General features: G+C 44.9%; 1 protein-coding gene across 3 annotated transcripts in view; it reads left to right on the top strand.

Annotated features, from left to right (window-relative positions):
* STON2 (stonin 2) overlaps positions 1 to 22,964 on the top strand; it is a 129,459-nt gene that overhangs the window by 63,745 nt on the left and 42,750 nt on the right. For 2 of the 3 annotated variants that reach the window (XM_079768493.1, XM_079768494.1), the window contains exon 5: positions 11,542 to 11,721. The exons of the other annotated variant lie outside the window; for it this stretch is intronic. In XM_079768493.1, the coding sequence (XP_079624619.1) occupies positions 11,542 to 11,721 (180 nt within the window). The remainder of the gene's footprint in view (positions 1 to 11,541; positions 11,722 to 22,964) is intronic. 3 annotated transcript variants of the gene reach the window in all.

Raw genomic sequence — 22,964 nt, 5'->3', positions numbered from 1 at the left:
GCGGATCTGGCCGTTGAGAGGCACAAGGGGCGGGATTCCCGCCCCCTGCGCCTCTCAACAGTAGGGTAGCCCCCCTCAGTGGCAGCGGATCCGTGCCTCTCAATGGCCAGATAGGCCACCCCGAGTCCCGCCCCCCAGCCTCCCGCCACCCAATCGTGGGTGTAGCGGAGTGATGGTAATTTACATTTTACTCTATTATTAGATAGGATATCTATTAATTATATGTAAACAATTTATTTAATATCCTTACCCAGGAGGCTTACTGCTGTAACAGCTCCACAATTTCAGGGGCTCAACACAGTTCAAGTTCATTTCTCATTCACCCACTGTGAGTGCAGGGTGGTGACAGGGTGCTGAGCCCCAGAGTTTGGGGATCCAAGCTACTCTGCATCCTCAGAGTCTCCTCCATTCCAATGGCAGGTGGGAAATGGAGGTGCATGTTCCGCTGGCCACTTGCTGTTCTTTGCCTCGGGGCTCTTTCTCTTGCTATTCCTTCTGACTGGAAGGCATTCCCTCACTGCCACCTGTCACCTCCTCACAGAGGCCTTCCCAGATCACCCCATCTAACATAGGGCCGCCTGTGCCCAATTGACTCTCTGTCTCTCTAACCTGCTTCATTTTTCTCCATTGCACTTAACCCCACTTGATAACAGCAGTCTGTTCCTGAGTGTGTGTTCATTGATTGGCCACATGAACTCCATGTGCACAGGACTTTCTGATTGTCACTAGTGTATCGCCAACTGCCTGGAACATAGTGTAGTAGGTGCTCAATAATTATCTGCTGAACCAGTGAATAGTCACCACCAGATTGCACTATGTATCTGTGGCTGTGCCTTGAGGGTAAAAGCCATGTCAATGTCTGGTTCATATTAAATTATCTCAAACACATTGGTTGCCATAGTATATAATAAATATTTGGCTGTAAAACAAAAGGCAACAGTAAGGAGAAAATTTCTCAAGGTTCATGTGACTCCACTTCAGTTTCAGCCCTAGTTGGTTTGGCTTGGTGGATAGAGCATTGGCCTGCGGAGTGAAGGGTCTTGGGTTTGATTCCAGTCAAGGGCACATGCCTGGGTTGCGGACTCTATCCGGGGGGGGGGGGGGGGGGCATGCAGGAGGCAGCCGATCAATAATTCTCTCTCATCATTGATGTTTCTCTCTCTCCCTCTCCTTTCCTCTCTGAAATCAATTAACATATATATATATATATATATATATATATATATATATATATATATATACAAACAAATAAAAAATAATATTTCAGTTTCAACCTAAGGTTATTGAGCAACTATAACTGCCAGGCACCATCAGATACTTCTATATACATTTTCTCCTCTCAAGCTCACATGATTTTCACCTTCTCACCTAATATTTCAGTTAGACCCTTGGGACTAGGACTTGAAACCTTGGAAAATTCCAACAGCCACCTCCTTTCCTGTCACTGATATAGCCCCTATCCCTCCTGACCCCTGGTCTCCCTCAGTCCTGCTATCGCTGACCATCCATCTGAGGTCACAGCCCCTCTGCCTCACTCACTAGTTCATTCACTCACTCCTTCCTGAGCCATCTTATATCTTTCAAACCTTTGTAGATGGTGAGAAAGTAGTTCTGCCTTCTCTACCTTTACATTCAGCCTCTTATAAATCCTTGTCCTAAAATAGCCTGCTTTCTCCTCTTCTCTGTGGCCCTAATTTCCTGAACCTTGGAAGGACCGGCATGATCTCCTTTCCATTGTTGAGCTGCCCTCATTCCACTTTTTCTTTCCTTTTTTTTTTTTTAATCGTCACCCAAGGATATTTTTTCCCATTGATTTTCAGCCAGAGTGCAGAGTGGAAGGGAGGGAGGAGGAGAGAAGGGGGTAGAGGGGGGAGAGAGAGAGAGAGAGAGAGAGAGAGAGAGACATCAATTTGTTGCCTCCCGCACACACCGGGATTAAACCTGCAACTGAGGTATGTGCTCTTGACTGGGAATCGAACCCAAGACCCTTTGGTCCAAGGACCGACGCTCTAACCACTAAGCAAAATCAGCCAGGGCCTCATTCCACATTTTTAAATAACCCCCCAGTGTCCATTTCCACTACCTTCTGCCCAGGTCCTGTATGTCGCATTGCTGGCTTTGGGCCTTGCCGTGAGTCTTCTCCAAGCCCATCTTCCCCTACATGGTATCTCCAGTGCTCTCACTACAACAGCTGCTGCTTGAACGACTCTCAGTCTGAAGGTGCGCTCTCTGGGAGGCAGCCCATCCCATGTGCAGGCAGTGTTACTATCTACCCATTGGTCCTTCGGCAGCTGCCCAGCTTGAGCAGTGGCTTCCCTAATCTTCAGCCGTTTGTCCTTGCACAAGACACTTACCTTTTCTGAGCTTCAGTATCCTCATCTACAAAATTAGAACAATCATAGTAATAATTTCATAGAGTTGTGAAGATTAATAAAAATATATTTAATGCTCTTAGAAAACTGCTTGATATTATGGATGTGCTTAATAAATGTCAGCTCTTCCGGGAAAATAATAATAATAATTATTATTATCACCATATCTTGGATCCATAAAGAATAAATCTAATCTTTTTTCCATATGACAGTTTCTTTCCTATTTGAAAAGAGCTAGCCCTGACCAGGTGGCTCAGTTGGTTGGAACATTGTCCAGTGCACAATAGGGTTGCGGGTTAGATTCCTGATCAGGGTACATACCTAGGTTATGGGTTACATCCCTGGTCGGGCTGTGTATGGAAGGCAACCAATCAATGTTTCTCTCACATCGATGTTTCTCTTTCAATCAATAAGAAACATATCCTTGGGTGAGGATTTTAAAAAAGAAAAAAAGAGCTAAACATCTTTAGTCCCAAAGACAGTTTACTGGTAAACCCTTTACTTGAACAGTTTGCAGTTCAGCTGGTTCTACAGAGATGACAAAATCATTTCAAGGCACTAAAGTAGGTTTAATATACTCAAGCCCATTTGGAGACCTCAACAGTAAAATATTTTTAATATCTGTATAATGATGACTGCTTCCCTGGAATTTCTATCCCCAAAAGAGAGATTTTAAAAAGCATAAATAAAATAAGTCTAACAAGGCAGCGGTTCAATTTTCTGTGCTAATTTCAAAACTAGTGCTTTGTTATGATGCATTTAAAGTGCATTTTTTTGGTCATGTATGTGCTATATACTTGAACATTTTAGAGTGTGTGAATGTGACTTTTTTCAGAATCATCCCAAATCTGTAAAGCCAGCTGGATATCCTCATTTGCAAAGAAGCCTATAACTCTGAGGCCAGGGAGGATCTGGCCTAAAGAGTGCCGCCAGTGGCAGCCACACAGTGAGAGTGTGGCCTCCACCAGCCTCCCCCGCCCCGACCTTGTGGTGACACCCAGGAACTTGGGAGTTTGGCTTTGTCAGGCCTGTGGGCTGGGAGGATTCCCTCCCCTACTCTAAGGGGGCTATAACCCCATATACAGGTTTATGACCCATTTTACTGCCGACTTTTTGTTTCAAAGGCGGATCTGCCATGTGGAGAAGAAAAATGAGACAGCCAGCCTTGGTCCCTGCTCCCTGGGAGATGACAGGCCAAATCTTTATTAGTCTGTGGAGGAATGGAGGCGGGCGGGGCCCCCTTCCCCTTCCCTGTGTCTGGCAGCCGTGAGGCTAGGAGGTGGGCTCCTGGGAGCCTTTTGTTTGGTTTCCAGGGCTCTAACCCCAGTTAGCTGCTCTGCACCAAGAGGAGGGAGAGTGCAGCTTTTAAGCCTAGTTTGGTGGCCTCAAGGGAGTTCTCTTTTTCTCTTCTGTCCAAGGCTACAGATATGCCTAGAGGCTGGCTTTGTCGAATCATTTGAGGGTCTTCGTCAAAATTCATTGCCTATATTGGTGAGCAATGGCTGCAGCTCTGGGAGAGAAATGGCTAGGAACAAGCCATTTTGCTTGAGCTCTCTCTCTCCTCCCTCCCAATTGTGTTGAACTGTGGTCATGCAGAAAGTCTGTGCTGAGTCAACAAGACATGAGATCCAATCCTAGCTCTGTCTTTTGGAGGCAGTTTCCCCACCACTGAAATAGGGCTAGTACTACCTGGTAGAGCCTCTGAGTAGAATCAATAGAAGTGCAGCTATAAAGAAGTTAGCACAGTGTCTGACAGCGTCTATCCACATTTCCAAAGATGTATGGGGTCAAGTTCCCCTTGTTGCTTCCAGCGTGTCTCCAAAGCACCCGTGGCAGTCAGGCAGGGACAATGGAATTCTGGAAGTCACCGAGAAGGCTTTTGTTTGCTCCAGCCTCAGGGTGGCATACACCTGCCAGCGCGCAGCATGCGCACATCTGCTCCCAGGTGCCGGTGCCTCCCCTTGGATCTTGGCTGCAGGTGCAGGCTTTGCCCTGCAGTCTTGGCGGTGCCATTTCAGGGTGAACCAATAGGAAATGATGAAGCAGACCCTTAATCATCGTCTCTTCTGCTTCCTTCCTTGCCCTAAGATAACCATTAGGCAGCTTGTTATGGCTTGTTTTCCAGAAAGGTAGAGAGAGGTACATTGCATAGTTCTGCCTGTAAGGCCAGCCAATCTTGGGGCAAGGTGGGTTTTTGAATAGGGGCTAACAGATGGTGTGAAAGGAGGCAATTCCTGCCCTGGGGGAGCTAATCTGGGAAAATAAAACCAGCATACCTGAAATAATTAGGCACCAATCATGTCCTAGTGACCCATTGTTGGAGTGCAGTGTGGGTGAAGATAAATGAGAGGGCGGGCACTGTCTCCCTAGGTACCTAGTGCCCTGGTGAGCAATGTTGTTAGACTAAAATAAGTGCAATTTAGGGCAGGTCCGGCCCCCTGGGCCTCTCATGGTGCCCCACGCCAGAGCAAACTGTGGCCTTGAACTATTGCCTGGACCCCTGTCCCTAGGCAGCAGGCACTGAAGTGGGTTACCCAGTGGAAAACAAACAAACAAACAAACAAATAAATGCATGTGGCAGCTTTCCCCACATCTTTAAAAAAATTTTATCAGAGTTTTAATTTTAAGCATTCTAGTATAAAACATTATTAGAACATTAAAAGACATTTTAAGAAGGAAAAATAAAAGCCATGTCTAATCCCACATCGCTGACACACTTAATTTATCAAAGACGATAGCTCATTCTTAGTCTCTCCAGTGTCCAGCTCAGTGCCTGTTACCCAAAGAGGGTTCCATGAATGTGAGGCCAACACCACTCGTTACTGTTAGAAATATCCAGACAATGGCTTTATAAAGGGTGCCACACCAGCAGCTCTTTTTTTAAAAAAAAAAAAAATACTTTTTATTGATTTTTTTTTTTTACAGAGAGAAAGGGACAGGGCTAGAGTTAGAAACATTGATGAGAGAGACACATCAACCAGCTGCCTCCTGCACACTCCTTACTGGGGATGTGCCCACAACCAAGGTGCATGCCCTTGACCGGAATCGAACCTGGGACCCTTCAGTCCTCAGGCTCTCACTCTATCTGCTAAGCCAAACCGGTTAGGGCACACCAGCAGCTCTTGCATCCCAGTTCTCTGCTGCATTATTGCACTGACTTCTCAGTGGGAGGGGGGTGTAGGCTCAGCATGGTTAGGCAACTAGGGGACTGCTTAGAAGCATCTCCAGTAGACCACTGAGCCTTCCAGAGACACAGTAAGGATGGAGAGATGGGTGCCCAGGATGGATTGCTTTCCCCACTGTGCCTGGATGGTGTTCAAGTTTCTCCTTTATACCCATGGAGAGGATGTTAAAGTCCCGTCCTGCCCCCTCCCTCCCCCCGCCCCCACATCCCTGCCACATTCCACAGAGAGCTCATTTCAAAGGTATCGGTGCCAAACAAGTCTGAACCTTCTGCTTCCCTGCTTTTCAGGTGAAGCAGGCTTACCTGCTGGTACTTGCACAGCTTTGAAGAGTCAGTCCCAGGCCTAACTGATGTCAGACACATGAAAGCTGATTCAGCTCCTCCTGTCTAGGTTTCCCTCCTCCTTTCCTCTTTCCCACCAAACAGTTGAGCTGCAGGAAGGCTGATTGGTCCATACCTTTGCTCTGGGTTCACTGGATATGTTAGTTACCTGGGGCTGTTGTAACATGTTACCGCAAAGTGGGTGGCCTGAAACAAGAGAAACTGATTCTCTCATAGCTTTGGAGGCTAGAATCCGTCCCTTCCTCTTCTAGTGTCTGGCATTTACTGGCAATCCTTGGCATCTCTTGGTTTGTGGCAGCACAATTCCAATCTCTGACTCCATTCTCACTCTGTCTTCTTCTCTGTGTATCTGTGTCTACCTGTCCCTTCTTCCAAGGACACCAGTAGTTGGATTTAGAGCTCACCCTGATCCAGTATGATCCCATCTGAACTACAGTGCATTTGCAAAGACTCCAAGAAAGGTCATAGTCATAGGCTCTGATAAGGACTTCAGCCTATCTTTTGGGGTGGGGGTGGGGTGTATAGCTCAACCAACTGAGTAGGTGAGCCCTGAATGCCCCTCAGGCCATGTCAAATGTAATAACAGCACTGATTTAGTTTTCTTTTGGAGAAGATGGATGTATTCTCAGGTCTCTGGTGATGTAATTGAGTTGATCCTGCGTCCCTCACTTGCCCTAATCCTGCGGGTTACCAACAGTACTGTTTTCAAAATAGCTAATTAACTTGGGAGCAAATAATGAGCTTTTTCATCCAACAGACTGACGTATTTCAGAGGGAAGGGGAGGGCATGAAAAAAATTAGCCAAAGAACTTATATTCATATATGCATAACCCATGGACACAGACAATAGTGTGGTGAAGGCCTGGGGAGAGGGTGGGAGTGGGGTGAAGGGCATCAACGGGGGCGGGGGGCAGGGAGGGAGACATCTGTAATACTTTCAACAATAAAGATGCATTTTAAAAATTATGCTAAATTAGAGGGCAGGGCAGGGGACAAGACCACAGAAAAGGAAGGTGTCTCAGTTTTTTCAGGCTGCTATTAAATTCCTACTTATGAGCTTTTAAATTCCTACTTATGATTAAATGTAAATTCATGAGCAGATATTTAGTTTTGTTTATTTTTATATCCCCAGCATCTTGAAATATTAAAGCCATCATTGGCTTCGGACAATGTAAAGCTAATTGGCCCTATACTTATTCACCTAACATTTATTGAGCAACTGCTGTTTGCAAGGCACTGTGATAGGTAGGTATGGGAGAAACAGTGGTGAAACTTGTAGTAACTACTAATTTATTGAGAATCTACTATTTTTTGGACACCAGAAAATCTTCTTTGCATAATTTATCACGGGTCCTTACAAAAGCCATAAGGTAAGTATTATTATCCCCATTTTATAGAGAAAACTAGGGGTAAACATATTAAAAACTTTTACCAAAGTCACAGAGCTCACAAGTGACAGAATACAGAATCAAGGTTAAATGTGAATGATGTACTGTGGACCAGTCCTGCTCCATCCTTTGATTAAAGGTTTCTGAATAATGTTTCTTTGCTTTTCTCCCAGAAATCTAATGGCATAGTGGTTTGTGTGTGTGTGTGTGTGTGTGTGTGTGTGTGTGTGTGTGTGTGTTTTTAATGAAACCAAATCATCTTTTTGTATAATAGATTTTTAATGAAATATGTAGATAGAAAGGAACTGATGATATATCTATCATCTACCATAACTCCTTGTGGCCAAAAACACAAATGGAAAATATATGCTTTCATTTAGGCAAATGTAAATCGTAATAGCACCCAGATTAATAAATGAAGAAGTAATGGGAGAATATGACCATTTTCTAGTCTCTATGGAGTGATACCTAAGCACTGACTATTAGTTGGCTGCTGTCACAAAAGTAGAGGTAGTCAAGTATGAGTTGCCTCCTCAAGGAAAATCACCTGTCAACTATTCTATTCAAAACTCAAATCTGAATTTGATCAAATCTCCAGATCTTACTATGAATTCATAATAAATCATGCCATCGTTAAAATGTGGATTATGGGACAAGCTATATGACAAAAGAATCAAGTTATTAACAAATAAATTGCAAGGAAAAAATAAAGCTGGAAAAAGAAACTTTAGATGAACAAAGGCAACATTTATCAATTAATTGCAGGATTGATTTGAACAGAGTGCAAAAATATTTTTGAGGCATTTGGAGAAAATTTTATACTGACTGGATATTAGATAAGATTTAAGTAATTATAGTTCATTTTGGTTTTGTTTACAAGCAGAGTCCTTATCCTTTAGAGATGCATGTAGAAATGTTTATGGATAAAATGGTGTGATACTAAGAATTTGCTTCAAAATATTCCCGAGTGGGTAGGGATAGAGGTGAAACAAGGTTTGATTGAATTGCTCATTGTGGAAGTTGGTGATGTGTACCTGGAGCTTTGTTACATCTTTCTCTCACTTATACATTTGAAATTTTCCATAACCAAAAGTTTGAAATTAGTTTCATAAATATGTGAACAGGAAGTAGTTCAGAAGGTCTGATAGAGCAAGAGGAATGGAGGAAAAGGTCTGTGTCCAAAGGGGGTTCGTGGGGAGAGGCTGAGAGAGGGGGGAAGGGAGAGGAAGAGCAGGTAAAAACATCCACATGAAAATAAGCTGGCCCATTTCCTACTGGAACAGTGCTCTCGAACTAGTCAGTGTTCTGATGGACCTATTCTGGGAGCAGCGGCTGAGCAGGCCAAGGCTGGGAGATCATGAACGACAGAAATAACCTGGTTCCTCTGTTAAGGCAGTTCTCAGGCTCCAGCTGGCATGTCTTGAGAGGCAGGAGCCGGTCCCTACCTGCTACTTGTGTGGTACTCTGCTGTTTATAAATATTCTACAACCTCCTTTTAGCTAATCTTCCATCAGAGCCTCCTGATGGAGGTGCTCTCATGCTCACTCCAGAGACTAGGACACTGGAACTCCCACCTGTGGCTTGACTGGAGCATCCATAGCAGAACTGGGACCCAGGCCCTGCCTTGGGTGCCGCTGACCACTGCTGTTCCTTCCCTACTCCTGACCGCAGAAGAGCCTTTTTATCTTTTAAACATGTGCGCACATCAGAGCAGGGCTGCACTATTTATGCCAGGTGTGGGCTTCTTTCTGGATGGATGGTCCTTGTAAGTGTGAGAAGAAGAAGCAAATGCATTGGACATGAAGATTATGCTAAATTAGAGGGCAGGGCAGGGGACAAACACCCCCCCAAATGAATAAATACTTCAGTCCCAGTTGTGTTATTCTTTAAAGCGTATTCATATATGTTTTATATGCATAAACATGCCTTAAGCAGATACATGAAAAATTTTAATGGTGCTTACCTTTGGGGAAGGGAATTGGTTGTTAGAATAGGTAGATTTTGACTTATAAGTTCAGAAAACTTTAAAAAAAAAAAGACCACAGAAAAGGAAGGTGTCTTAGTTTTTTTCAGGCTGCTATGAAAAAATACCACAGACTGGGTGGCTTATAAACAGCAGAGATTTATTTTTCATAGTTATGGAAGCTGGAAGTCTGAGATCAGGGTGTGAACATGGTCAGATAGGGGTCCTCTCTCTGGTGTATCCTCACGTGCTGGAAGGGAGCAGGCAGCTCTGTGGGATCTCCTTTGTAAGGGCACTAATCCCTTTCACCAGGGCTCCATCCTCAGGCCCCACTTCTTGACACCATCACATTGGGCATGAGGACTCCAACATATTAATTTTGGGAGAACACAAACATTCAGACCACAGCAGAGAGAAAAGTACAGTAACCCAACTCTTTAACAGTGCTTCCCAAACCCAAAAGATCTCCTTCTAAGCAAAAAAGCTCTGGGGAAGGAAACATGGCACTCTGTAAGTCCCCAGCTGGGAAATTCTTAATATATATTAGCATAGTAAAGATCGTGAGAAGCTACAGTAAAGAAATCTGTATAGTACATTTTTTCTTACCTCTATTGTATCTATTATCCTGCAGCATTATATTCTACTAGAGGCCCAGTGCATGAAATTCGTGCATGGGTGCGGTCCCTAGGCCTGGTTGGTGAGCATCTGGCATGGAAGGGCAGGTCCCATCTGACCTCTGGGTCCTGGGCAGCACCTGAGCCCCTGGGCCCCCACGTGCCCCCCCTCCACCTGAGTCACAGCGCCCAAGTCCCCATGCGGAGATGCGGTGAGTGTGGCCAGCCAAGCCATGGGCCGGGGGCACAGCGTGGGCCTCTGGGCTGCCCAGTGGTGCTGCAAGGAAGCCAGGTGGGCAACGCTCTCTCTCCCAGTTGGCCTCGCAGACCAGCTCCTGGGCGAACCCACGGGGAGCCCGACCGGCCCCTGTGGTCCTGGCGGCTGCGGCCTGGCTCACCCGGAAGCCCATTGGGGCCAGCAGCACTTCCACTGCCGCCCGCTGCCAGTGTCTCATCACCTATGCCCACCATGTTCCGCGCCGCCCCCTGGTGGTCAGCACACGTCATAGTGAGCAGTCGAACTCCCGTTCGAACTCCTGGTTGAGGGGACAATTTGCTTATTAGGCTTTTATTATATAGGATAGCATATCAGTTTTGCATCCGGTATACATATTTAAGAAAAGCTAACCTAGCCTTAGGTCAAATGCAAGTGAATATTTCTTCAGGAATGTTGGAAGAATATTTCTTCATGAATGTTGGGAGACTTGCCCAGGGGTATGGTGGGTCTTAGATTCAGGCAAACTGGGGCCCAGATCTTGGGTCTTCCACTCACTGGCTGGCTGAGCCCTCAGCAGGTTGCCTAACCTCTGGGTCTCAGTGTGCTCACTCACAGGTGAAAGAGAAGCAACAATGCCCCCTCCTATAGGCATTTCCAGGATTAAGTGAGAGAAGAACCTGGTCCTGAGTGGTACTAAGAGGTGTTAGTTGCTCCTCCTCACTCTCCGCTCCATTGGTCCATCTCCTTCTATGATAACACTGCCGTGCCTCTGTTTGCAAACACCACACTTACCAAAACAAATTACCCCCAGGTCCCTCCATTGATGCAAAGCTTCATTTTAGGCTTTATCAAAGGCCAGGCTATCAGGTGGCAAGACTTTTTTTATTTTTTATTTTTTTTTATTTTTGCATTTTCAATGGGAATCCATTTCTAAACTCTTGATTTTCAGATACCTGTTTCAAGAATGTGCTTCTTATGCAAGGCAAAGAATCCTGTTTCTCTACAATTCAGAGCCCGAAAGACAGCGAAATTCATTGTCTGAATCCCATCCAGTTTTGCCCGCTCCAGGCCATTCCAAGCCCCTGCACCAACGGAGCCCCTTCCCCGCTGTTCCCGGGCCACGTTCATGCTTGAGCACAGTGGAAACCAATTTCGGAGTTAAATCTTAAAGTGTGTGTGCTAAAGCATCGCCTTTTCAAAGTAACCTTTGCATTAAGCCCTGGAATCTAATTACTCAAGTGTTATTTGCCTCCCCAAAGTACCCATGCCTGTGCAGGTTGTTTAAAGTTCAGGAAGTATTAACAAAAGGAGTCAGAAGCAGGATCTCGAACCCTGCCTCTGAGGAAGCTCCCCATCTGCGCCTTGCCTCTCCCTCCTCCTGGGTGTGCCCGCCTGCCTGGGAAGGCCAGTGAGTAACCTGCACATTTTTTTTTTTTTTCCATCTTGGCCCTTCCCACCCAGACGAGAGGACGGAGTGGCAGACAGGCAGGCAGACGGCGGTGAGTCCTGTTCAGGCATGCACGGAGCATACCTCTACCCGCACCCACGTCCTGGACCCCTCGCCACCCTCACCCCACTCCAGGAGGAGCCAGAGCCCGTGTGAGGGTCCAGAGGGTCCAGAGGGGACCTCCACTCCCAATGGTAAGGCTGCCAGCAGAGGGACCACTTCATTCATTTTCTTTGCTTTGGGGTTGGCTTTTCTTTTCTATTGTGTGTAGACGGGAGAGTTTCTGATGGAATTGAAGGGTTTTGTTTGGTTGATTCGTTAGTTCTCAGTCATCCCAAGACAAAGAAGTGTCTTTTCCCAGCAGGATTTATTAGAATTTGTAACCTGATAGCCTGGCCTTGAAACAAAACTTAATGTACTAATTGCCTCTGGTTAGTACAACTTACCCTTTTGGCCCTGTAAGGGGGAAAGAAATTAAAGACTACATTGCTTATCAAATACGTTTTGAAGAATGAAAAGTGCTACGGATTGTGGGCATTTTATGAGCACCTCTGACTAGTTGAAAAGTAGCTTAAATTGTTATCATAGCTTTAATATAGATCACGGTGACGTTTTGCCTCAAAACAAAACAAACCAAGCAAACAGAAAACCCTTTTTAAAAGATTTTCGTGTTGAATGAAAGACGCCAGCGGAAGGGTTTGAGTAAAAGAGTTTAAAGATACGTTGGTCTAATTAAATATAGATGAACATGGAAGTATTGAATTAAATCTGTGGTGCTCTGTGAAGAAAACAGATGCTCAATGTGGGATTCATGTGGGATTTAAGGGAGAAAACGGAGATCTTTGTATGGTGTGTGGAGAATTCTTTGAGGGGAGGGTTGGAAGGCACATGGAGGAGGCTGGGGAGCAGGCTTGTTGTGGGGGGCTGTTGCCAGGCCTTCTCCTTCAACTGCTGTGGGTGAGAGAGTCATTCACAGTCATCAAGCGCTGCATTGTTAACAGGCTTCTGATTTCAATATTTATTCCAAACGCAGGCTATGGATTGCATGGGCATAGAAGCAATACAACTTACTCTAAACACAAATTATTGCCAAGAGGTTATGGTTCAATTCCCGGTCAAGGCACATGCCCAGGTTGTGGGCTTGATCCCCAGTGGGGGAGGAGGGTGTGCAGGAGGCATCAGATAAATTATTCTCTGTCATCATAGATGTTTTATGTCTCTCTCCCTCTCCCTTCCTCTCTGAAATCAATAAAAATATATTTTTTAAAAAAATAAACTCAAACTATTGGATTGTATGGGCAGATGAAGGAATACAACTTATTCCAAAAACAGGCTAAGGATTGCATGGGCATGGAAGAAATACAACGGCTGCCTCTGGTGCTGGCCGAGCCCCAACTTTCATACCTGGGGAGAGCTCCAGAAAAAAGGCTGTCGGAGAGAGAAGGCTAGGATAACACTAATTTGATACTATACTACGTACGTAGTCCATCTGAGACGGCCCTGTTCTTTGAACAGACTCGAGGAATTACGTCCTGATGACATTAGAGTGTGAAGATGCTGAGCTAAGGGGTTTTATAGGAGAACGGTGCAGGGAACTGCCCAGGCCAGAGGCACTCCCATGGCACATGTGGAAGTTTGGCCTGTGCCCAGGTATCTCTACGAATGCAGCAGTTTCTTTCTTGGCACCGCTGTGTGGGCAACTTAAGGATTCTCTGTTAGGAGCAACCTACATTTACCATATGTAGGTTTTTAGACCAGCAAAAAACAACAGCCCTAAAAATTGGTGTACCAAAAAAAGGTAGGAAGGGCACAGGCAGGGTGCAAATCCGCTTCTTAGAGTGCATACCCCTCTGCTAAGTTTTAGGAGAGTATAGTATGTTTTCTCGTTGAAATCAATAACTCTTTGTCATTGCCATTATAACGTTTCTGTGATAATAATGCCAGTAGTCTGCTTCTGTTAGCTTAGGTTTCCCTTTGGCTAATAAATCTAAAGCATAGAGTGACTTCAGGCCAATCAGCCAGCTCTTTAGAAGGTGATCCAAGAATGCCACTTATTTTGTTGCCGAGTGAGCAAGAAGGGGGTGGGGACAATTATGATGATTTTACTGGAGATTCGAGGTTTAAATTTGTGACTCTTTTCAGTTATGACTGAAAATCAAATGGATGCCACTCCAAGCCACCCATGGGCGTAACAATACTGGTAACTATCTGGCCCCCATAGGTATATGCACTTTGGATAGTATGCATTAGGGTATAGAAACATCGTTATCCCTCTCAAACCCACTTCTCTCCCAGACTCAGTGCTCAGGGACAGAATCCATGTAGAGGAGAGTGGGCAGTGTTTGCTATTTTTTAAAAGTATGTTTTTATTGATTTTAGAGATAGAGGAAAGGAGAGGAATAGAGAGATAGAAACATCGATGAGGGAGACATCTATTGGCAGCCTCCTGCACACTCCCTACTGGGGATTAAGCCCTAATCCTGTCATGTGCCCTGACCAGGAATTGGGCCGTGACCTCCTGGTTCATAGGTCGATGCTCAACCACTGAGACACACTGGCAGGGCAGCAGTGTTTGCTATTCTGCACAGTTTCAGAATTTCCTAGGGTTTCTTCATAAACTAAATTGAGTGCGGTTTCTTCTTGAATCTGGCGTTTCTGAGGCATCTTCATGGTGAATCTAGCATTTCTTTTTCCTTCATCGTGTTTTCATGCACTCCTTTTGTTTAGTCTTTTAAGCAGTGACCCTACCAGGCAGATTGAAAACTGGCCTTACAAATGGGAACCAAACTGGGTACTTTCAACAACCTTGCCTTTGAGCAGCATATGCTTTCTTTCTCCTCCCACTCTCTGTATCCCAGCCCAGCCTCGGCCACTTCTCTGTCATCCTGTGTTTTCTGGAATTCATTTCTCTACCACCCCCTGCTGTCCCAGACCTCACAAGTAGGTGTTTAGAGAATTGAGTGGAGCTAACCAAAAGGTCATGGTGATTTTTTTTTTAAACCAGAAAGCAGCACCCTGGTTGTAGGGATGCTATAATAACTATAGCTGTGAGTTCAGCCACCATAGTTTTAGTGCATTTCCTAAGACCTAAGTGGTCACAGTTGGGGCAAGGGTGAGCGAACTAGGGATATAAAGTGAAGAGGGCTTAGCCACAGCTGGTGGCTAAAGTATCATTAGCTCCAGCCTGTAATCTTCAGTGAACTCCAGTTTCCTGCTCCTCAGGCTTTTTGCTGGTCTGGGATGTTATCTTTTTCCTGTAATATTTCTTACTACGCATCGGTGCTCCTCCTGTTGATGCCTTGGATCCTTTGGAGGATGCAGCCCTGATCCTTCGGCCACATTTCATCTGTAGGCACATCCCAAGCCAGGAAGAGACATCAAAGAGACACTTGCCCTGAACAGTCCCCCTGAGGATGGCATGTCATCCACACCACCCTTAAAACCCCCGAAGGATAATACTAAATAGTGCTGAGCCCTGGCCAGTTTGCTCAGTTAATGGACTGTCAGCTTGCAGCCCAAAGGGTCCTGAGTTTGATTCCAGTCAAGGGCACATACCTCGGTTGCAGGCTCCGACCTGCAGGGCCCTGGGCGGCATGCAGGAGGCAACCAATCTATGTGCTTCTCTCACATCACTGTTTCTGTCTTTCCCCCTCCCTTCCACTTTCTCTAAAAGATCAATGGAAAAATATCCTTGGGTGAGGATTAATAAAAATAAGTAAATAAGTAATGAATAAAATAATGAATAAAAAAGTGCTGAGACAGATTCCTTTTGCTTTAGTTTGACACCAAGATCTTGAGGATTAAGTAAGATGCATTTGTGTGTAGGCAGTAGAAATGAGGAATAGCTGATTCAATTTCAATCTGGGGATTTAATAGTATTTGAGATTAGAGTGAAAAGTTTGGCCTATACTTAGAAACCACATTTGGCTGCAGGTGATCTTTTTCTCCCATTACATTAGGTGTGTAATAAATTGGTTGTCAAAATGGCCCCAGGGATTCCCCTCTTTGAATCTAGTTCCTTGTGATATGGCTTTGTAGCTTTTTATCAGGTAGAGTCTGGCCCAGCTGGTGTGGCTCAGTGGTTGAGCGTTGACCTGTGAACCAGAAGGTCACAGTTTGATTCCTGGTCAGGTCACATGCCTGGGTCAGGGGCTCGATTCCCCAGTAGGGGGCGTGCAGGAGGCAGCCGATCAATGATTCTCTCTTGTCACTGATGTTTCTATCATTTCTCCCTCTCCCTTCCTCTCTGAAATCAATTAAAACAACAACAAAAAGAAGTAGAGTCTGTTTCCCCAGCCCCTGAACCTGAGCTTGGCCTTGTAACTTACTTTGGCCAGTAGAATGTGCAGAAGTAAAGGTATGCATTATACTGTACCCCAGCCTAGGTCTATTTATTTATTTATTTACAAATCACTTTTTTTTTTATTAAGGTATTATATGTATACATATCTTACCATTGCCCCCCCACCCCACTCCCATATATGCCCTCACCCCCCAGAGTTTTGCGTCCATTGGTTATGCTTATATGCATGCACACAAGTCCTTCGGTTGATCTCTTATCTTCCCCACCTCTCCCTAACCTTCCTGCTGTAATTTGACAGACTGATGCTTTACTGCCTCTGTATCCAGCCTAGGTCTTAAGAGGCCTTGCATACTTCTGCCTATTCCCTCAGAATCCAGCCCGGTCACCATACGGACACTCCTGGACTTGCTGTGTCCCAGAGACCTTTGTCACCCCAGGTGACAGCAATCTTATACCAGACAGGTGTGTGAGTGAGGCAATCCTAGACCAGCCAGCTGACCTTACACTTGAGTGGGCCCAGCAGAGCTCAGACAGACTGATCCAGATCCACAGACTTGTGAGCATAATCAGTGCTTATCATTTTAAGCTACTTGTTTTGGAATAGTTTGTTATGCTAGCAATTCATTTTAAGCTACTTGTTTTGGAGTAGTTTGTTATGCTAACAATAACTAATGGGTACACGTGGTCACCTGGAGATGGTCCTTCTGTGTTCAGCTTTGGGTCTATTAATGTCATCATAAATGCTTAGCACAACTCAGCATGAGACTCAGTCACTGGATGGAGGGATTCTATTTCGGGGATGCAATTCTTGTGGTCGTCAGCATTACTTTGAGACCTTTTAACAACCCAGACACCTGGGCCTTGTGCCAGAGTATTCAACTAAATATAGATGAGAACTAGGAATCTATAATTTAGAAAGTTCTGGTGATTGATTACCCTGGCCAGGTGGCTCAGTTGGTTCAGTGTCATCCCATGCACCAAAAGGTCACAGATTAGATTCTGGATTAGGGCACGTGCCCGGTTGTAGGCTCGGTCCCCAGGTAGTGCCATGTAGGAGGCAGTCGATTGATGTTTCTCACATCAATGTTTCCTTTTCCTTTCCCCTCTGTCTAAAACCAATAAAGACTTTTTTTTTTTAAGAAAAGAAAGTTCTGGTAATTGACTAGGATTGAAAACCAATAATCCAGTGTTTTTGTCAGTCCCTTTCATTACTAAAAGTTGCAATGATTCCAGTTCACCTTTACTGAAGTAGCAACAGTGAGGTGGTTCAGAGTTCATTTCTGACTTGGTATACTTCCAGCGGCATAAGTAAACTTTGTAATCACCTTTGGGCTAAAGCACATTGACCTGGTTCTAGATGGGAAAATAATTCACAGGTGCAGATTGATGGCTGAAACTATGTATTGCTTATCATTGTGTCCCCTGGGAATTAGAACATTTATTCATGGCCTCCATGAATAAATCTTGGGCATTGGGGATGTAATGGGATCCAGCATTGAGGACTGTATAGTCTAATGGTGGGGGAAAAATCAGAGATCCATTACTAATGTGTTAAGAAAACAAAGCAAACAGTGTTTTAACCTTTAAAGTGCAGGTGGATTTTTACTATAGTGGGTCTATCAGTTAGCTGTTGCTACAAAAATGCTGCATTACAGACAACCACAAACTGTCAGTGGCATCCAATCATATGCTTTTATTAACCCCTATGCCTGCAGGTTGGTGTGGGGAGAAGCAGCTGATTTGGCTAGGCTTACCTGGAGTTTCCTCCACATGTCTCTCATCCTCCTCTGGGACCAGCTGTCAGCTTGGGCATGTTCTCATGGCTGTGTAGAGACACAAGAGCACAAGCCACCAGGAGCAAGTTCATTTCAAGCTTCTGGTGATGTCATCAAGCTATTAACATCCTGTTGGTCAAAACAAGTTGCATGACCAAGCCCATGGTCAAAGGGCAGGGAAATTTATATTTGCAGAGATAAACTGCAAAGCCATGTGGCATTGGCATGGACACTGAGAGAGGTGAGGAATTAGGGCTGTGAAGGTAAGCCTCCGTGTTAGGAGAGGACATGTGAGGGAGCTTCACTTTCTCCTGTTGAGAAATGCTGGTGAAGTCATAGCTGGGTCCCAGAGTAACCAAGAGGCAGAAAGTGTCCATGATATGGAAGCAACCTGTTCCTTGTCATGTGTAAGAAGTGTCAGACTCTTGGCTACTGTGATCTAGCCAATGGAATTTTAAAGGGAAAAGAATTCCTGCAAGTACCCCAAACTTGGTAGGCACGGAGTACCATTCTATTGGCACTGGCATCTCAGTAGAATGCCTCCGTTTCCACCCTCACCCCATCCTCCGCAATGTAAAGGCCATGGGTCACTGGGCTTGGTTGCCCACTGCCCACTTCCAGGAGGGGCATTATTTAGAGTCAAGTCTTCAAATTATGCAACATGCCTGTGCTATCATCACTTCTTTCTGGGGCAAAAAGTTTCCATTTAGTCCAAACATTTGGGACCATTTCCCAAACCCTAGTCCCGTGGTCGGCAAACTGCGGCTCACGAGCCACATGCGGCTCTTTGGCCCCTTGAGTGTGGCTCTTCCACAAAATACCATGGCCTGGGCGAGTCTATTTTGAAGAAGTGGCATTAGAAGAAGTTTAAGTTTAAAAAATTTGGCTCTCAAAAGAAATTTCAATCGTACTGTTGATATTTGGCTCTGTTGACTAATAAGTTTGCCGACCACTGCCATAGCCCAACGCTGCTGTGGTTAAAAGAGATTTTGGTGAATATCCCTCCCTCATGGCCTATCTTTCCCCGATTTGTTTTGTGAAAGGCTTGTAGCCTATGCCTCTGATTCAGATAAGAAACCAGTTTTCTAAAATATGATTGAGGTTCTCAGATAGTCTCCAGGGTAAAAACCATGTTATACAGGATTTTACTGAGAATAATAATGGTGTACTTTATTACAGGCCACTGATTTACCAGTGTAAGCATTGCTGTTGATGAGTCTGTGCCTTTGGAACCGTGTGATGTATCAAATGTACCTGGGAGGAAATGGGGGTGCAGAGGATTAGGTAACTTCCCTGAGACCACGTCCACTGGCCAACCAAGATTAGCAACCTGTCCTTTTGGTGTTTCAGCTTTTGTCTGGCAATCTTATTGATGCTGTCTTCTTTCACAAAAGGCCCACGAGGATATCATTACCTACTGAGTTTATTCTCCTAAGAAACCCTGCCCTCCTAGTATTTATGCTCCATGGGAAACAAGGAAGCCTGGCAGGGAGGTGTTCAATAATAATGAGATTTCCCCACCACAGTGTTAGGGGAACTAAACTGGATTAAAGGTACTTTCTAAGCGGCATTTCCTGAGCTTACTGTCTTGGCCACAGAAATAAATTGGGGTGGGGACTGTTTAGAAGACCTCCTCATGGTTGAGCTTCTTTTTGTGTATTTTCTGAGCCCTCCCTGCCATTTCTGTTGCCTGGTGACTGTTCAGCAATTGGTTGCAATTGTTCTCTGACAGTGTTATTTCTATTTTATGTAGGAAACTGATTTGATTAAACAACTCATTTAAACTAATGCTTTGTAGGAGGCATGATATAAGTGGAGCCAGCATTTCTATTGTATTTTTGTTGTCAAATTCACATATGCAAACAAGCAAATAATTGCAGTGGGTCCGAATATATAGGGTCTTCTATAATTAACAAATAAGCTGGTTATCTTGGATAGGTTGTTTCTATTCTGGTGATGGCTTTGCTGAAAACCTCATGGGTCTCCCATACAACACTGATGCTGCATAATATATTGTTCTTTTAGCAATGACTTAATCTCCTACCCCTCCTCTTGCTCAGTGCCTAGGGCCAAGTCTGCATTGTTTACCACTGGAAACCTAGGAGCCAGCATAACAGAATCTAAATTAATAGCTGTTGAGTGAATGAAGGAGTGAGTGAATGCTAAGACTGTATCATCTAGCTCCTAAGAAAAATTTAGGACTTTATTCCCCTAGGTGCTTCTGCCCCTGAGAAAGGGCAGTGAAGGGTTAATGTTCTCCTTGGAGCTGGAGGGACTTGGATATGGATCTCGCAGAGCTGCTCTTTCACATCACATTCTTTCTGCTACTATAGCAACAGGTTGAGAATTTTGCCGGCACTGCCTACGTTGGAAATGCCTGTGTGCAGGCGACTCCATTGTCTGGGGGACAACTGTTTTTTCTATGATGTTTCAATGGAGCAGCTTCTTTGCAGAGACAGAGAAGCCAACACAAATCAGGGGCTAAGAATCAGGGAGAGGCAGAGAGAGATCTTGTTTTGATTGGAGGGACATTTCCAACCTTTTGTCCCCTAAAGAGGTGTGAGGCTGGGAAGGAATTGAGGTTTAAGCCTTCCTCAATAGCATCTTTTTCTCCCTTCTTAATGAGGCCTCTCTTCTGAGAGACACCCCCTGGCAGCACTTAGAAAACTTTCGCTCACTACCATTGCTTCATTGAGTGATAGTCAGGCGCCTGGATTACTGCCCGGGTTCACCTCTAAGTGCGGAGATGCAGAATGGATCAGAATGTAGGTTTCTCCCTCTGCATTCAGCAGTTCTAATCAACTCTGTACCTACGTTGCTTACTGAGAAGGAAGGACAGCTAGCCAAGAGTGAGCAATGGAGGTGTTCATTTTTACTGGGTGGAGCAGCGTCGTAAAGGGAGGAAAAAGAATGAGGAAGCTGTTGGGAAATAGTTGCTTAGGTGGTATTAACTTCCCAGGAGGCTGCACGGGCTCTTTGAAAATGCCCAGCCTAGCCCTAGCTGGTTTGGCTCAGCAGATAGAGCATCGGTCTGTGGACCAAAGGGTTCCAGGTTCAATTCCGGTCAAGGGCACATGCCCAGGTTGCAGGCTCAATCCACAGTAGGGGGTGTGCAGGAGGCAGCCAATCAGTGATTCTCATCATTGATGTTTCTATCTCTCTCTCCCTCTCCCTGCCTTTCTGAAATCAATAATAATAATTTAAAAAATGCCCAGCCTGTTACTAAGGGCTCCTTCCTGTGTAGTCTCAGGTGTGGTGACTGTCAGAGCTCAGGGCTAATTGTAGTTCTTGCTGGGCTAATGGATGAAATCAGTGGGCATTCAGTACCACTTTGGGTTGACTTTTCACATGGCCACCTTACCAATATTCTTCTCCGTGTTGTTTTTATTTTGCACACAGATGGGGAAATCTGCCTGGTTCACTCTTTGTTCTTGGTTTACAAATACATTTTGATAAAAAATACTTGAACATATTGAACCATTCTTCAGAAGCAGCACTGTATTAAAAGTTTAATTTGAAAAACCTTTTATCCCCAACCCACTGCATACTGTTTGAATATGGGATAAGCCCTTGATCTTGTGTGGGCTAAAAAAAAAAAAAGTAATACTTTTCTTCCCACCTTCTAAATTCTTCTAGCTGGGCTATTACATTAACAGAGACAGATTAATAAGAGAAAATAAAATTATAATACATGTGCATGGGGAATTCACATATGCATGAAGAGTACAAAGACAGACCTGGCCAGTTTGGCTCAGTAGGTAGAGTGTCACCCCAAGGACTGAAGGGTCCCAGGTTTGATTCCAGTCAAGAGTATGTACCTCGGTTGCAGACTCAATCCCCAGCCCTAGTTGGGGCACATGCAGGAGGCAACCAATCCATGTGTCTCTCTCACATCAAAGTTTCTCTTTGTCTCTCCCCCTCCCTTTCACTCTCTCTTAAAAAAAAAAAAAAGGTACAAAGATAGTGAGGCAACCTTTGGTATATATGACATTTTGGACAAAGGAGAAAAGGTTGAGTGGGGACTGGGTATAAGATTTCAGAAGGGAGAGTGGATGGCTTACAAGTAGTTGAGGAAGAGCTGAACACACATGGCAGGCAAATTGTGGGTAGGCAACTCAGAAACAATGGGACACAGCGGGTATCTAGCTAAGGGGCACCTGCCCATAATCCTCTTGTTTTCCACACTTAATTCAAATTAGGCTAAGGTGAAATCCTGAGAGTTCCTTCCTGAAGCAGGTTTCTCAGTCTGAATCTCTTGGGCAGGAAAGTTTCTGAGTCTTGTTTCTTCATAACCATCTTAAACTCGATATCCCAAAAAGTAGCTTCAGGGTGATAAAACTTTGGTTCCCTTCAATCTTGATGTCTCCAGAGTCCTGTCGTCACTGCCTTTAAGTCTGTTTTGGCCACAGAAACGGCCTTTCTAGTTGTGAGGGACGACCAAACGACTGAGCAGCAAAGCGTGCTTCCAGGAGCTCTGGGCTGGGAGCTGGAGCGGCCTTGTGCAGCTCATGCGGGATTTTAATCTCATTACTTGTAAAATGAAAGATTCAGATGACATTTCTAGGATTTCTTTTACACCTCTCCCACACACACGAAAAGTGGTACTCCAGTTATTTTAAAGTAGAAAAGCCTGTGCTTTGCTGAATGTTTTACAAGTGTAACTCCCTTAACTCCTACTCATATTCAGATCTTTGCTTCAGTGTCTCCTCCTCCAGGAAGCCTACCATGACCCCCAGGCTAGATGAGGATTCCAGCCTATGTTTTCTGATAAGTGTGTTCTTTCTTTCATCACAGTTTGTAATGATCTATTTCTTGGTGTGTGTGTTTTTTAAATTGATTTTAGAGAGAGAGAGGAAGAGAGGAAGAGAGAAACACTGATGTGAGAACAAAATATCAATTGGCTGCCTCCTGCATACCCCCCAGTGGGCATCAAGCCCACAACCCTGGGCATGTGCCCTGATTGGGAATCAAACTGGTGACCTCTTAGTGCATGGGCTGACACTCAACCAATGGGCCACACTGGCCAGGGCTATTTCTTGGAGTTTTTTGTGTTTTTTAAAAAAATATATTTTTATTGATTTCAGAGAGAGGAATGGAGAGGAAGAGAGATAGAAACATCAACGATGAGAGAGAATCATTGATCGGCTGCCTCCTGCATGCCCCCCATTGGGGATTGAGCCCCCAACACAGGCATGTGCCCTGACCAGGAATAGAACCGTGACTTCCTGGTTCATAGGTCGACGCTCAACCACTGAGCCACGCCGGCCAGGCTCTTGGAGTTTTTAAAAATCAGTTTTCTCTCATGCCCACAAGACTGAGGACTATGTGAGACAAATGCCCAAACTGTTCACCATTGATT

The sequence above is a fragment of the Cnephaeus nilssonii genome (genome assembly GCF_951640355.1).
Source record: "Cnephaeus nilssonii genome assembly, chromosome: 4".
Lineage (NCBI taxonomy): Eukaryota > Metazoa > Chordata > Mammalia > Chiroptera > Vespertilionidae > Cnephaeus > Cnephaeus nilssonii.
Note: the sequence above shows the minus strand (reverse complement) of the source record. Positions and strands in the feature narration are given on the sequence as shown.